We start from the raw sequence: 13965 nt of genomic DNA, 5'->3' as shown, positions 1-13965 counted from the left end.
GGGCACAGGGACCCTCACTCCGCCGCCGAGAGGCCCCCTCCCGGTCCGGGCTCACGGTGGGCATGCGCCCCGGCGGTGTGGGGGTCCTTTGGCTGGGCAGGACCCACTGCGGCTGTGCTGGCGTCAGGCCAAGGCTGTCTGGGTCAGGGTCAGGGTGTGGGGGGGCAGGCCTCGGGTCTCGGGCTGTGCTGCTCTGGGTGTGTCTCCGGCCTGCCCTCTGCCCCACCCCAGTTCTCACTGCCCCTCCCCCTGTGCCTGGAGGAGACCCCCGTTCTCCAGCTGCTTTCCCCCTGTGTCCGTGTGGGTCCCTCTGTTGAAGGCAGCAGTGTGCTGTGTCCGAGTGCCTGTCTGTTCAGTCTGGTCTTGGGGAGTGTCTGTGGGCGCCCTTCCACCCACGTGGTCCCCAGGCCCCTTGTGCTGGCCTGCCCGCCCCTCTCGGGGCCCTGCTGTCGGCTTCTGTGGGCAGGAAAAGCCCCTGAGCTGGGGTCCTTGCCCCCTCGAGCCTGTGGGGCCGTGCTCAGGGAGGCTGTGGGCGCCGGCAGCCGAGCTCCCTCCAGCTCTGGTCGGGCTCTCTGGGTACACTGCCCCGTCCAGGGGCTACTGGCCACGTGGGACTGTGTCAGTTTTCGCTGAGTACAGTTAGCCGTGCCTCAGGCTCTGAGACTCGGGGGGCGGGAATATTTCCCCAGGACATTGGGCGTTGGGGGGCCCTGGGTCGTGCTTCTAGGCCCCGTGTCTGCGCTGGGAGAGACAGCAAGGCTGGTTGGGGGGTTGCTCAGAGCTGGAGCCCTTCTAAGGTGTTGGAGGCAGAGACCATCCCCCCGTCGTCCTCTTTCCCTGGACAGAGCCTCCAGGTGGTGTGGGGGGGTGCCGTGTGCAGGCCTGCAGAGCCCTGGGAGGGGGAGCACGAGGGTCCCCGACTTCAGCTGTAGTGGGACTGTGGCTGACGTGAGGGTGTGCCTTGGGAAAGAGCATTTGCCCCAAATTTGAGGGGCTTCTGTGAGCAGCCAGAGCTGCTGGGTGTTGGGGGGGTCGGGTCCTGGGGATACTGAGTGACAGGGACGCTCACCCCCACGTGAGAGTGCTTGCTGATACAGCTGGACCCCAGGTCTCTCCCCGGGAGGACCCTGCAGGGAGGAAGCCCCCTGGAGGGGATGGTGGCTCGTGGGGGGGTGTGGCCCTCACAGTCCCCCGGGCCACACAGAGCTCTCTCAGAGGAGCCTGACCTGCTCACCCTGTGGGACTAGCAGAGCGTGTCCTTTCTAGTGGCTGCTGAGGTCCTGTTGGGGTGCTGGCAGGTGCCACAGCGTTTACCTGTGTGGGCGCTGGGCACAGAGGCCTGGAGCTGGTTTCCGCGGGGCGGGTGGGGGGGCGTCGGTGCGTCTGGTTCCTCGGACCCACGGTGTGAGGGCGGCTATCTCAGCAACAGCTGTGGAGGTGGAGGGCGGGAGGGAGGCTCCAGGAAAACGAAAGGCTCTTGTGTGTTTAGTTTTGCTCAGAAATGTGCACGCGCTGGTGCAGAGACAGATCGCGGGCCTCCAGGGCAGGTTCTCGGGGAGTGTGGACCCCTGGTGGGGCTTTCCTAAGGAGCTGCCGGCAGGTGCGGCCCGCCGGCCCAGGGCTTCAGCACCGAGCCCCAGGGGAACTGACGTCCACAGTCCCCTTAGATCCACGCACCCCCAAGGCCGCTTTCCTGAGCTTCCCTCCAGGGTAAACTGAGGCCACTTCCGAGGGCAGCTGGTGGGGCCTGGCGGAGCCTTGGTGACTGGTTTGTGACACCAGACTGCACGTTTTTCCTCCCTAAAATGTGTGCTTTCCGGAATCCTGCCCATCTACAACCAGCCTTTTGCAAAGTCTTGCCCATGTATTATTTTTTTGTTGGCATGAATATAGCAAAAAATAATACATCTTTAAAAAGACATGGCCCAAAACTCTGACTCTGGAAGGAAAAGGTATTTTTGGAGGAAAAAAAAACCCGGGATTTTTTTTTTTTTCTCCAAAAATAGGGCACTGTTTTCTTTTCCAGGCCGGCGGGAGACTTTATGTGCGGCCCTCTCAGTGTCGTTGCTCAGATCCAAGTGCTGCTGGTGGACCCTGAGCCCAGAGCCGCCCTGCGGGTGGGCCCGTGCGTCCTGTCCGCCCGTGTGCCAGGACTAACTGTGCTCTCCTCATTTCCAGTAAAGGCAGACCGTGCAGAGAGTCCCTGTGTGGATGCTGCCCTGGACACTCTAGGTACCGCGGGCGTGTCGCACGCGCCGACCGTTGCTGCACGGCTCCCCACCTCCCCTCCCGCGCCAAACACTCTGCTTACTAGAGGTTCTAGATGAGCGAGGGCGAGGCTGGCGCCCCCTCCCCCGGCCCCCCAGGCCCCAATTCTGATTGGCAGCGCGACCTCCCCCGTGATTCCAAACGGCCTCCGGCTGACCGTGGCGCGGCAGCGCCAACATGCTTTTCTCCCCAAGCCAAACGATGCCCTGCTCCAAGCAGGAGGGGGGCCGGCCAGGGGCTCGGAAGCCCAGAATGGGCGCTGGGGGCTTCTGGGGTCCTCGTCGCTCTCTGGGGAGCCCTTTCTGCGGGGCTCGCCAGTCTAGCACCTCTACTACGCACCTGAGGACGGCCCCCCTGGCCCGGCGCCTCGCCCGCGGGAGGCAGCTCCGTCCTGTGTGTGCTGGGCTCCCCCCGGTCCTGACACACCAGACACGCCACGGAGCCAGAGGCCCTCGGCTCCCCCTTCCCACTACAGGCCTGGTTTAGGGCGGACTGGAAACGGGACGGTAGAAGAGCCACCCCCACCCCAGCCCTCTGCACCGTGGGCTCCTTGTCCGCACCTCCACTTCTCTGTCCACGTCTGCTGTCGGGTGTGTGGAAGCGTCTGTCCTCCTGCTTGCTCTGGGCCCCCCCGCCCCCGTCTCCCTCCCGCCTGCCTCCCTCCCTGACCAATGCAGTGTGCAGCCCTGCCGCGTGTGGGCAGCTGTGTCCGCCTGTCCTGTGCATGCGGTCGGCGCCGGCCCTGGAAGCAATGGTGTCGAGCAGCGGGCGTGGGGAGGGGCTCTGCGGCAGGACCAGGGCCCCCGGGCGGCAGCATGCTTGTCCGTCTGCATCTGTGCATGCTCTGAGTCCTCTCCCGGAGAGGGGCTTGGAGGCCTGCCTCCCCCAACCTGTCCACGTTGCCTGTGTGTTCCCGGAGGTAGGCGCTTGGGGGAGACTTGCAGCCGCAGGAGCGGAGACTTGGGGCCCCAGCAAAAGCTGTCCTGCTTGTGCAGAGCTTGTGGGGCTGCAGGCTAGTCCCTTGAGTCAGGGGCTGTGGTCAGGCTGCTTGGGGACCAGAAGGGCCTGAGGTGCCCACGGCCAGGCCAGGAGGCCGGGCCAAGCTCAGCCTTGCTGTGTGTAAGTCCCACGAATGTCACTCCGTCCTTTGCACTTGCCCTGGGCATCATGGTCCAGTGTGGGCAGGGCTGTTCTCCCAGAGGACGCTGGGTCCCTCACCGCTGAGCCGGGCCCCGGCTGTGCAGACCCAGGTGTGGTCGATGGCAGGCGGGGCCTCCCACTTGCCCCGTCCCTGTACAGCCAGCCCCGGGTGTTTAGAGTTTCGCTGTAGGGTGGCAGGTGGGGGAGGGAAGGCTGGGGCTTGGCCTTCTCCCCCAGGCCCTCCTGAACTTGCTCCCCAGTCCCGTGTGAACGCCAAAGTGCAGATGGCAGGAAAGTGCCCCTTTCACACACATGGTGGTCTCGTCGAGGGCTCTTTCCCCTGCAGCAGGTGGCCAGAGCCCCATCCTTCATGTTTGTTTGCTTCTGTCCTTGGCCTGTGAGGTTAGGGCAGCCCTCCCCGGACACCTGTGGGAGCAGGAGCTGCGTGGGCACCTGGCCATGGGGCTGGTCTGGGTGGCCGGGGGCCGGGCGTCTGCAGGCTGAGCTGAGCTAGCTCAGGCATCCACACGGTGACCTCCTCCGGCACAGCACCCCTGCCCGGTCTGGGCCTTCCAGGGGCTGGGACAGCAAGGCCTTCCTGTGGCTCCGTCCTCGAGGCAGCTGCGTGGGGTCCAGCGCCTGGGGGCCTGGGGGGCCATGGCTTCCGTGGTCTCCCTGGACCAGGTGTTGGTCTCCATTGGGAAGGAGAAGGTCATCTGTGCCGAGGGCCCCGCGGCACACCTGGATTTGGGCGTCCCTCAGCTCCCATCTGCCCATTCTTGGCCTTGTGCCATTACGGGCCTGGGGCCAGTGTCGCGAGCAAGCAGACATCTGCCCCACTCCCGAGTGGGATCCTCACTTGAGGCCGACTTCCGGCTCTTGGGGGCTCCTTTCTTCCCTTTTTCCCTGTCCCACGAGACCTTCGATCTAGCAGAGGGACTATCTCCGCTGCCCGGGGGGAGGGACAGGGCGCTGGCTGGGACTGCAGTGTTCAGGCGGGATAGACCAGGCCCCTGGCCACTTCTTCTCCGTGGCCAGTCATGTCTGCGCCGTCCGAGGGACCTGTCTCGGCTGTGGGTCCTGGTTGGGGTCGATGGAGGTGGTGACCCAGGGGAGCCACACGGGGGTCTGGCGACGTCTGAGGGGTCAGTAGGTGATGGCGGCCTCCCAGTGACAGCAGAGACCCCGCTGGGCCTCCGGGCAGGCTTGTCGCACAGCCCGGGGCAGCACGAGGCCTGGCTCGGAGGCTGTTCCAGGAAGTTCTGTGGCTCCTGCCTGTGGCTGGGTGTGAGCAGGTGTGCAGGTCACAAGAACCTTGCTCTGAGACAGTGGACACTGTCCGGGGGAGGAAGCGAGTGGCTGCTGGGTCTCCGGGCCTGAGCTGCGCCCGGACCATCACGACCCACTCGTGCCTCCCGGTTGCTGCCCAGAGGGTTCCAGACCCATCTTCACAGCTTCCAAGAGACACGGGGCCGGGGGCGGGGGCCCGAGGACGCCTGCAGGGCCGTGGCCGGCAGGGCTGCCCCCTCCCAGTGGCCTCGGGCCAGCAAGGCCTATTCCAGCGAGGCGGCCGGCAGGGGAGGTGCGTCCACTCCGTCCCTCTGGCAGCGTGGGCCTTCAGTCCCACCCCCGGTCACGTCCTGTGTGTGGGTGTGGAGGCTGTGCCGGCCCTGGGTGTGGGGGAACTGGACAGCGCCCACAGGGGGCCCTCACCCCCTCCGTGACGCTCCTGCTCCTGCTCCCGACCCAACCCTTCCTCCAGGGGGCTCCCGGGGCTTGGCAGAGGCCAGTGGTCAGCTGCAGACCTCACCCCTCCGGCCCCTGGGGCAGGCAGCAGCGGGAGGGGGCTGCCGCGGGGGCAGGTGTGCGGTGTGGTGGGCAGGGGGACCTGCAAGGCGTTTGGGGGCCCTCACGTCACCTCAGAGAGGGAGGCCTGACAGAACTGTGTGGAGAGGACTCTGACACCTTTCCGTAGCACCGAGAGTGCTTTAAGTGTCCACTGACCACCTCCCCAGCCAGGCTGAGCCCCTGAGTGGCCCTCGGAGCGCCCACCCGCCTGCGCTCCTTGTCTCCCTGCCCCCACCCCCACGTGTAGGCGTCAGCTGTGAGCGGACGGTGGGGTGTGAGCGTTCTTTGCAGAGTGATTTCTCTTGCTGTCTTTCTGTGTGTGTCCGCCCTCCTGTCGGTCCTCGTGGGAGCAGTCAGAAGGTCAGTTTGAAAGACCGTGTCTTCTCCAGCCCCCGAGGCGTGGCTGCCAAGGGGAAGGGGTCCCCGCAGGCCCAGACTGTCCGGCGGTCACCCAGTGCCGACCAGAGTCTGGAGGACAGTCCGAGCAAGGTGCCGAAGAGCTGGAGCTTCGGGGACCGCAGCCGGGCGCGGCAGGCCTTCCGGATTAAGGGGGCCGCATCCCGACAGAACTCAGAAGGTGGGTCAGGCCGCTGCCCTCCCGCGGTCCAGCTGCCCCTCGGGCACCACCGGGAGCCCTGCAGCCCCCTTGAGCAGTGGCTCCCCCTTTTCCTTTTCTTTTTGAGGTGAAGTCACGTGACATAAAACCAGCCACTTCCAGGCGAACAACTCCGTGCAGTGAGCACATTCACAGTGTTGAGCAGAGACCCCCTGTCTCGTTCCAGAGCATTCCATGCCCCGGAGGAGACCCGTGCCTGTTAGTGGTCCCTCCCAGCCCCCGGCCACCACCAGTCTGCTGGATATTTCACACACGTGGAACCACACGCCGTGTGTGCCTGTTTCCAGATGATTCCACACTGGGTCGCCAATCAGGCTTCACGCCTGTTTATGGCGGGCTGATGTTCTGTTTTTCCTATGGCCGTAGCACACTGGGTCTGCCCTTCGTCCACTTTTCAGCCATCGCGTGGGCCTCTCCTCGCGGCCTCGGCGGGACAGAGGGCAGGTTTCCAGAGCGCCGGAAGGCTTCCCTGATGCTGTCCCCGACGAGCATGTGCTGTGGCCCCCTCGGTCCCCGGCCGTGTCTCCGCCCCTGACGGGCCGTGTCTCCTTCCACCTAGAAGCAAGTCTCCCTGGGGAGGACATCGCAGAAGACAACAAGAGTTGTAACTGCGAGTTTGTGACCGAAGATCTGACCCCGGGCCTCAAAGTCAGCATCCGGGCCGTGTGGTGAGGCACTCAGTGTCCAGGGCAAGGGGCCTCCCCACAGAGTCCAGGAGGGTGCTGTCCGCTGTCCCTGGGATGCGGGTCCTTTGGGGGCTGGTGATGGCGCCCGGGGCCCCTCCCGTCCTGGCTGTCCTCTGCCCCTCCTGGGTGTGGAGCACCGAGGCTCTGAGGGGGCGGCCAGGAGCCGCCCCCGCAGGGGTCCCGGGTGGACGAGGGTCTGTCTGCACCCCAGGCCCAGGAGTGGCCTGTGTATGTGGCAGGTGGGTGGCTGGGCCAGATCACTGTAACGAGTCCTCCAGTGGATGCTCTGGGAGATGCTGGGGGGGCCCAGGGCAGGGGCCAGCCCAGGGCTCACAGTTGTGCTCCCCCAGCGTGATGCGATTCCTGGTGTCCAAGCGCAAGTTCAAAGAGAGCCTGCGGCCATACGACGTGATGGATGTGATTGAGCAATACTCGGCTGGTCACCTGGACATGCTGTCCCGCATCAAAAACCTGCAGTCCAGGCAAGAGCCCCCCCCCGCCCCCCCCGCCTGCCCAGCCCCAGGGCATGGAGGCGGGGTCCTTCTGGGCCAGTGTGGCCCCAGTGTGGTGGTGTCCCTCAGGGGCCAGCACAGGGGTGGGGTGCAGCGTGGGGGTCCACATGCTGCCCCCCCAGAGGGGGGATGGTGGACAAGGCTGTGGGGACACGGTGGTCGGCCCTACCTGCTGCCGCCTCCGGGCTGTTCCTCTCTGGCCCCACACCAGCCCTACGTGGGCGTCCTGCTGTGTCCTCATGTGGTCTGTTTGTTTGAATATTTCTGTTGTCTCTCCTTTCTCACCCCCCTGCCCCCGCTACAGTGGGCAAGCGTGTATGTGTGTGTGCATTCACATGCATGCACGGGCACACGTGTACTGTGTGAATGCACACGTGTGTGCACGTGTTCGGGTATCTGTGGTTACACGCATGGGTGCATGTGTGTGCACACGTGTATGTGTGTGTGCCGGGTGCACGCACGTGCATACACATGTTATGCATGTGTGTGGTGTGTGCATGTGCCTCTGTGTGCTGTGCCACGTATGCATGTATGTGTGAGCCATGCACACTTGTGTGCGTGTGTGTTGGGGATGGGGTTGTTCTCAGGAGATGAGGCTGCGGGTTCGTGACCCCCATCAGGAAGCAGTGACACTACACGGGAACAGAGAGGCTTGTCCACGTCCCTGCCTCACGGGGGGCTCCCCACTCCCCCAGCAGGAAGTGGGGATGGGACGCACGTCTGAGGCCCGATGATGGCCGGGCACACACCGCTCTGCTTGTGTGCAGCCGTGTGTGTGTGGGGACAGGCTTGTTCACTCCGGGACTTAGCTGCACACGCAGGCACAGACACACGGACACATGGATACACACGCACACACGCATGGACACACATGCACACACAGCTACACCCAGCCTCATGCCCACATACAAGCATTCTCTACCTCCATGACACACATGTACCGCAAATACACACGTGCTCAGAAGTGTGTACCCTCTGCCACATCCAAAAAAGTATGTGCGTGCACGTGTGTTTGTGGGGTCTGTGAGGAGCCCACAGGGCTGTTGTTATGGGTCTCTCCTGAAGTGGGTCCCATGGTTCTCCCAGTCAACGCTCCCTCCCCTGCCCAGGGTCCCTCAGACTGGGCCGCTGCAGGCTGTCTGCCCCAGAAGCCTGGGCCCTGCCTGGGAGAAGGTCTGGACGGTCAGGGGACAATCCTAGGGGTCAGCCCAGCTCCTGGGTAGTGTAGTCCTCATTCTGGGGAAGTCAGTGTGCGCCTGCCTTGGTGTGCTTCCCCAGTCCTGCAGTGGGGCGCCCAGGAGGGGTCCCTCTGGGCCCGAAGCTGCTCCCGTGGGGCGGGGAGCCGGGGGCGGTGACCCCTTCCTCCACACGGGCTGAGGCTAGGAAGCCAATCGCTCCCTGTCCTCCCCAGAGCATCGGCTAGACCTGCGCCGTGCGTGTGAGCAGATGTGTGCGATCTGTGCGAGTGTGTGAGTGGATATGTGTGCCACTGTGCACATACAAGCAAATGTGTGTGAGTGTGCTCACGTGTGAGCGTGCACACGCCCAGATGTGTGTGTGAGAGAGCAGTGCGGTGTCTTGGCTGCTGGGCCTGCTCCCACATCTCTCTCACGGAGGCAGATTTTGTTCACCAGGCTCTTCTGTCCTAAACGTTCCCTCTCCCCCCTTTCTGTCTGGAAAAGCAACAGAAATGGGCCACCCCAAGGAGCCGGGGTGCTCTGCCCCTCCCTGGCAGAGCCTCACGGCTGTCCTTCGCAGCGGCTCCCGTGCACACACCTGCTCGCCCGGGCAGCCCTGGGCCCGGCCGTGAGGCGGCAGCTCCCCGGTCCTGCGCTCGCCCGCACACGGGACAGATGGGGCGCCACCCCAGCCAGGCGGGCGTGGCAGCCACTGCGCTCCGCGTGCAGCGTCCCTCAGCCGACTCCCCTTCCGTGCTCTTCACGATGCATTTGCTGGTGTCTCTTTTCTTGTTCACTCGCCAGGATAGATATGATTGTGGGCCCCCCACCCCCTTCAACTCCCCGGCACAAGAAGTACCCCACCAAAGGACCCACGGCCCCTCCGAGAGAGTCACCCCAGTATTCACCTAGGTCAGGATGCCAACCCTCTCTTGCCTTGTCTCTGTGGAATGGCCAGCCCCCTTCGCCCCAGGCCACATGACGGCAACACCTGCCCTGCATCTCCCCACAGAGCAGCAGCGGGGGGAAGGCTGTGCCCCGTGGGCCCTGGGTAGGCGGTGTCAGGGTGGCCTTGAGCTGCTCCTCTTTGCAGGGTCTGGGGAAGCTTGCCATGGGGGGCTCCTTTCCGTGGACATCCTGAGTGATGTCTGCCCGGGGGGTGCTTCCTGGGCAGAAGCAGAGGGGCGCCACTGTGAGGATCAGATGTGTTCAGAGCCATGGGGCTCCATGGCTGGCGGAGTCCTTCCCTCCCCAGCCCCTCCGGGGCTTTCTCCCGACGCCCTCCCCTCAGTGGGGCTGACCTGGGCGGCTCCATGGATCTGAGCAGGTCCTGTTGCTTCTCTTACCTTTGAACTGTCGTGAAGAATAAATAGGAAAGTCCCTGCCAGGCGCCCAGCAATGGGCGAGGCTCCCAGGGAATGCCTGAGAGTTTTGGAGCTTTATTTCCGGCCATCAGAATTAGCATCACTGGAGCTGGTCCCGGCTGACCGGCAGAGAGAAAGGCGAGAGCATGGTTAGGTGGTGAGTTAGCAGAAGTAGCTTCTGTAGTGACGAATTCAAGCTCCAGGGCCTTCCTGCCTTCCTGGGGAGATTCAGATGACTTTTGTGACCTGTGCCCCTTGGACAGGTCTGGTCAGCTGGGGGAGAGCAGAGCCCCTGGGGCAGGGAGGAGGGCGAGGGCAGAGGGGCCCAAGAGCATTCCAGAGGCCAGCAGGGATGCTGGCAACTGGGTCCAAGCTGGCTGGTGGAGGGACTGGTGTGTTTGACCCATCCTCCCTGTGTGCCAGGATTTCTGCATGTGAGGCTGAGGGTCAGCACACTGGACATCTCAACCCGGTGGCTCTTCCATGAGAAAGGAATCCCTGGGGGAGCAGCCGTGACCCAGGGCAGCCTCAGACAGTGTTTGCTGGTTCGTGTTCTCCAGCCTTGAGATTCAAGCCCATCCTTCCGGGCTCTGCTGCAGGGGGTGGCAGTTGGGTCCTCAGAGCCATGAGCTGGGAAGGTCCTGTAGCCCTCAGGGCCTCCCAGGCCTCTGGACCGCCGTAGCCAGAGGACACACTTAGTCACACAGAAGGGGCCGGAAGGACAGTGTGGGCACGTGGGGGTTAAACCTGACTCCTCTGCCTGAGGCCTTGGGGAGGGATGGCCCAGGCCCCTTGGAGGGCCCTTTCCCAACTCCCTGCCCGTGGCAGCTCCAGGCTCCCAGGGGGACCAGCCAGGCAGGTGGCCCGTCATGTGGCAGGGGTGAAGGCGCTGAGCACTTATGCCTGGACTGTGTGGACACTTGGAAATACCAGAGAACCCTTCTCCCTCTCCATTCTCCACTGGTGTCTGCTTGGAGCCCGAGGGTCCCCCCGCTGTCCCCCATCGCTCCTGTCCTTGGTGCATGAGGCAAGCATGCAGCTCTGTAGAGCATGAGGCTGCACCATGGCTGATGCAAGTCCCAACCCCTCTTCTGCTTCATGCAACAGAAAGAAAAAGCCACCCCGAGCCCCACTCCCCACCAGAGGCAAACAGGGCGGCCTGTGGGTAAGGAAGGACGCCGAGACCTGGCCCCGGCCAGCTCACAGGGCGCCTGCCAGCGTGTGGGAGCCGTGCCCTCCTGCACTCTGAAACTTGAGGAGGGCCTTGTGCTTGAGGCTCCCGGCCAGAGACAGGCGGGGGCTACCTGGCCTCAGCTGCGGGGGAGTGCTGTGCGGCCAGCAGGCACGGAGTGGCTGACCCAGCGGCTTGTGGACAGCCAGGGTCTTTGTTTCTGAGCTCCCACGTAACGTGCGGGTCTCTGGCGCGGAGCGTTAGGAGCCCACACTGCAGCGGTGGCCCTTCCTGCTGCGCAGGACACAGCTGCGGTCCCCCTCCCACATAGAAACCTCCTTTGCCTCTTACCCACGGCCTCTTTGAGACGAGCGCAACAGCGTTCCGCATCCTGCACCTGCGTTCACACAGCACACGTGTGCACACGTGCTCACGCGCAGCAAGCACACATATAGCTCATGTACACGTGCAGCAAGCACACACAGCTCATGTACACACGCACACACGTGCACAGTGCAGCAAGCACACATAACTCATGTACACGCGCAGCAAACACACATAGCTTGTACACGTGCACATGCACAGCAAACACACACAGCTCATGTACACACGTGCTCGTGTGCACATACACAGCAAGCACACAGCTCATGCACACATGCAGCAAGCACACAGCTCATGTACACATGCGCACACGTGCAGCAAGCACATAGCTCACATGCACACACGTGCACACGTGCAGCAAGCACACACAGCTCATGTACACGCGCAGCAAGCACACAGCTCATGCACACGTGCAGCAAGCACACAGCTTACGCACACGTGCAGCAAGCACACAGCTCATGTACACATGCAGCAAGCACACAGCTCATGTACACATGCGCACATGCACAGCAAGCACATAGCTCACACGCACACACGTGCACACGCACAGCAAGCACACATAGCTCATGTACACGTGCAGCAAGCACACATAGCTTGTACACATGCGCAGCAAGCACACACAGCTCATGTACACACGTGCTCGTGCACACGCACAGCAAGCACACAGCTCACGCGCACACGTGCACAGCGCAACAAGCACACACAGCTCACATGCACACACGCAGCAAGCACACACAGCTCATGTGCACACGTGCAGCAAGCACACACAGCTCACGTGCACACGTGCAGCAAGCACACACAGCTCACGCGCACACGTGCAGCAAGCACACACAGACTCCCCCTGGTTGGCAGTGGCTCTGTCTGCCCCCTCCATGGTGCGTTGGCGGTTTCCTGTCTTGGTCCGTGCCCCTCCCCCATCTGGTGTGCATGGAGGTGTGGCTCTGGTCATCTGCTTCTGTTCCTGCCACACACGTGGCACTCTGCCCTCCCCAGACCCCCGTTGGGCTGAGGACCACGTGGCACATTGTGTAGGAGTAAAGCTCAGAGGTGGGGGCAGGGCATGGGGGAGGGGAGCTGAGGGGCACGTGGTCCCAATCCCTCCACTTTACTCCTTGCTAATGTGCCAGCCCACTGGAACGGAATGGGCGCCCCTCAGGTTCAGAGAGCAGGGTGAGACCAGGTGCCCCACGTCCACCTGTCCTGGCACCCTGCTGCCCCCCCGGTCGGCTCCGGGCTCAGCCTGGAGCCTGGATCTGGGGGGCCGTGGCCTGGCCCAGGAGGAGAGGGCCACGGGCCCCGCCGTGCCCACCCGAGCTCATGCTGGGGGGTGGGGTCTCTTCCCGGCAGAGTGGACCAGATCGTGGGGCGGGGCCCGGCGATCACCGACAAGGACCGCACCAAGGGCCCGGCTGAGGCAGAGCTGCCTGAGGACCCCAGCATGATGGGCCGGCTGGGGAAGGTGGAGAAGCAGGTACGAGGGGCTGAGACGTACCCTGCAGGCAGGTCCTGGAGCTCCAGGGTGGGCCCCTGCCCTCTCCTGGGAGCTGGTCCTCAGGGGCCGTGCATAAGACCTTGCACTCGGGGTCTGCTTCTGGGAGGCAACAAAAGGAGCTGTGGGGTTTACCCAAAGGGGCCACACACACTGATGGGTGCGGTCAGAGGCTGAGCTCCTGCTGCGTTTGCTTCCCACTGCCTCCGTACCTCTGTGGGGGGCAACCTGGAGTCCTTGTACCTCCAGGGAACAGCCCAGGGTCCCCCCACCTCCCGGGAGCAGCCTGGGCCCCCCCGACGAGCAGCCCGGGGTCCCCACCTCTGGAGAGCGCCAGGCCTGGTCCAGTAGCTCCCCTTGCAGGTCTTGTCCATGGAGAAGAAGCTGGATTTCCTGGTGAACATCTATATGCAGCGCATGGGCATCCCCCCGACGGAGACGGAGGCCTACTTTGGGGCCAAGGAGCCAGAACCAGCGCCGCCCTACCACAGCCCCGAGGACAGCCGGGAGCACGGAGACAGGAATGGCTGCATCATCAAGCTCATCCGCTCTGCCAGTTCCGGGGGCCAGAAGAACTTTTCGGCGCCTCCGGCCGGGCCCCCAGCCCAGTGCCCACCCTCCACCTCGTGGCAACAGCAATGCCACACACGCCAGGGCCACGGCACCTCCCCTGTGGGGGACCACGGCTCTCTGGTGAGGATCCCGCCCCCGCCTGCCCACGAGCGGTCGCTGTCCGCCTACAGTGGGGGCAACAGGGCCAGCACGGAGTTCCTGAGGCACGAGGGCGCCCTGCGGGACAGCGACACGTCCATCTCCATCCCGTCTGTGGACCACGAGGAGCTGGAGCGCTCCTTCAGCGGCTTCAGCATCTCCCAGTCCAAGGAGAACCTGGACGCGCTCAACAGCTGCTACGCGGCCGTGGCGCCCTGCGCCAAAGTCAGACCCTACATCGCGGAGGGCGAGTCGGACACAGACTCGGACCTCTGCACCCCGTGCGGGCCCCCGCCGCGCTCTGCCACTGGGGAGGGCCCTTTCGGCGATGTGGGCTGGGCCGGGCCCCGGAAATGAGGCTGCCCGCCGGCCTCTCCCTGACTCTTGGCCTTCCAGGTTTGCAGATGGGACTCTCTGGGGCCCTTTCCTTAGAGCAACATGGGTGGGGGGTTTGTGCAAGGCGACAGGCAGGCGGGGGGCTCCTTGGTCTCACGCACTGCAGGCTGACAAAAGTTCTTTTTTAACAAGGGGCAGCCAGGCCGGTTGTGCCCACTCTGAGACCGTTGGCCCGGGTGTGAGCAGGGCTGATGGCTGAGGACAG

General features: G+C 64.0%; 1 protein-coding gene across 1 annotated transcript in view; it reads left to right on the top strand.

Annotated features, from left to right (window-relative positions):
- KCNQ2 (potassium voltage-gated channel subfamily Q member 2) overlaps window positions 1–13721 on the top strand; it is a 36523-nt gene extending 22802 nt beyond the window's left edge. The window contains exons 13-18 of the mRNA XM_044919059.1: window positions 5610–5833; window positions 6432–6540; window positions 6909–7040; window positions 9053–9160; window positions 12512–12635; window positions 13017–13721. Coding sequence (XP_044774994.1) covers window positions 5610–5833; window positions 6432–6540; window positions 6909–7040; window positions 9053–9160; window positions 12512–12635; window positions 13017–13721 — 1402 coding nt within the window. The remainder of the gene's footprint in view (window positions 1–5609; window positions 5834–6431; window positions 6541–6908; window positions 7041–9052; window positions 9161–12511; window positions 12636–13016) is intronic.
- Window positions 13722–13965: the final 244 nt, after the last annotated feature.

This window comes from Neomonachus schauinslandi, chromosome 10, assembly GCF_002201575.2.
Source record: "Neomonachus schauinslandi chromosome 10, ASM220157v2, whole genome shotgun sequence".
Lineage (NCBI taxonomy): Eukaryota > Metazoa > Chordata > Mammalia > Carnivora > Phocidae > Neomonachus > Neomonachus schauinslandi.
The sequence above is the reverse complement of the archived record's forward strand: the minus strand, read 5'-3'. Positions and strand labels throughout refer to the sequence as shown.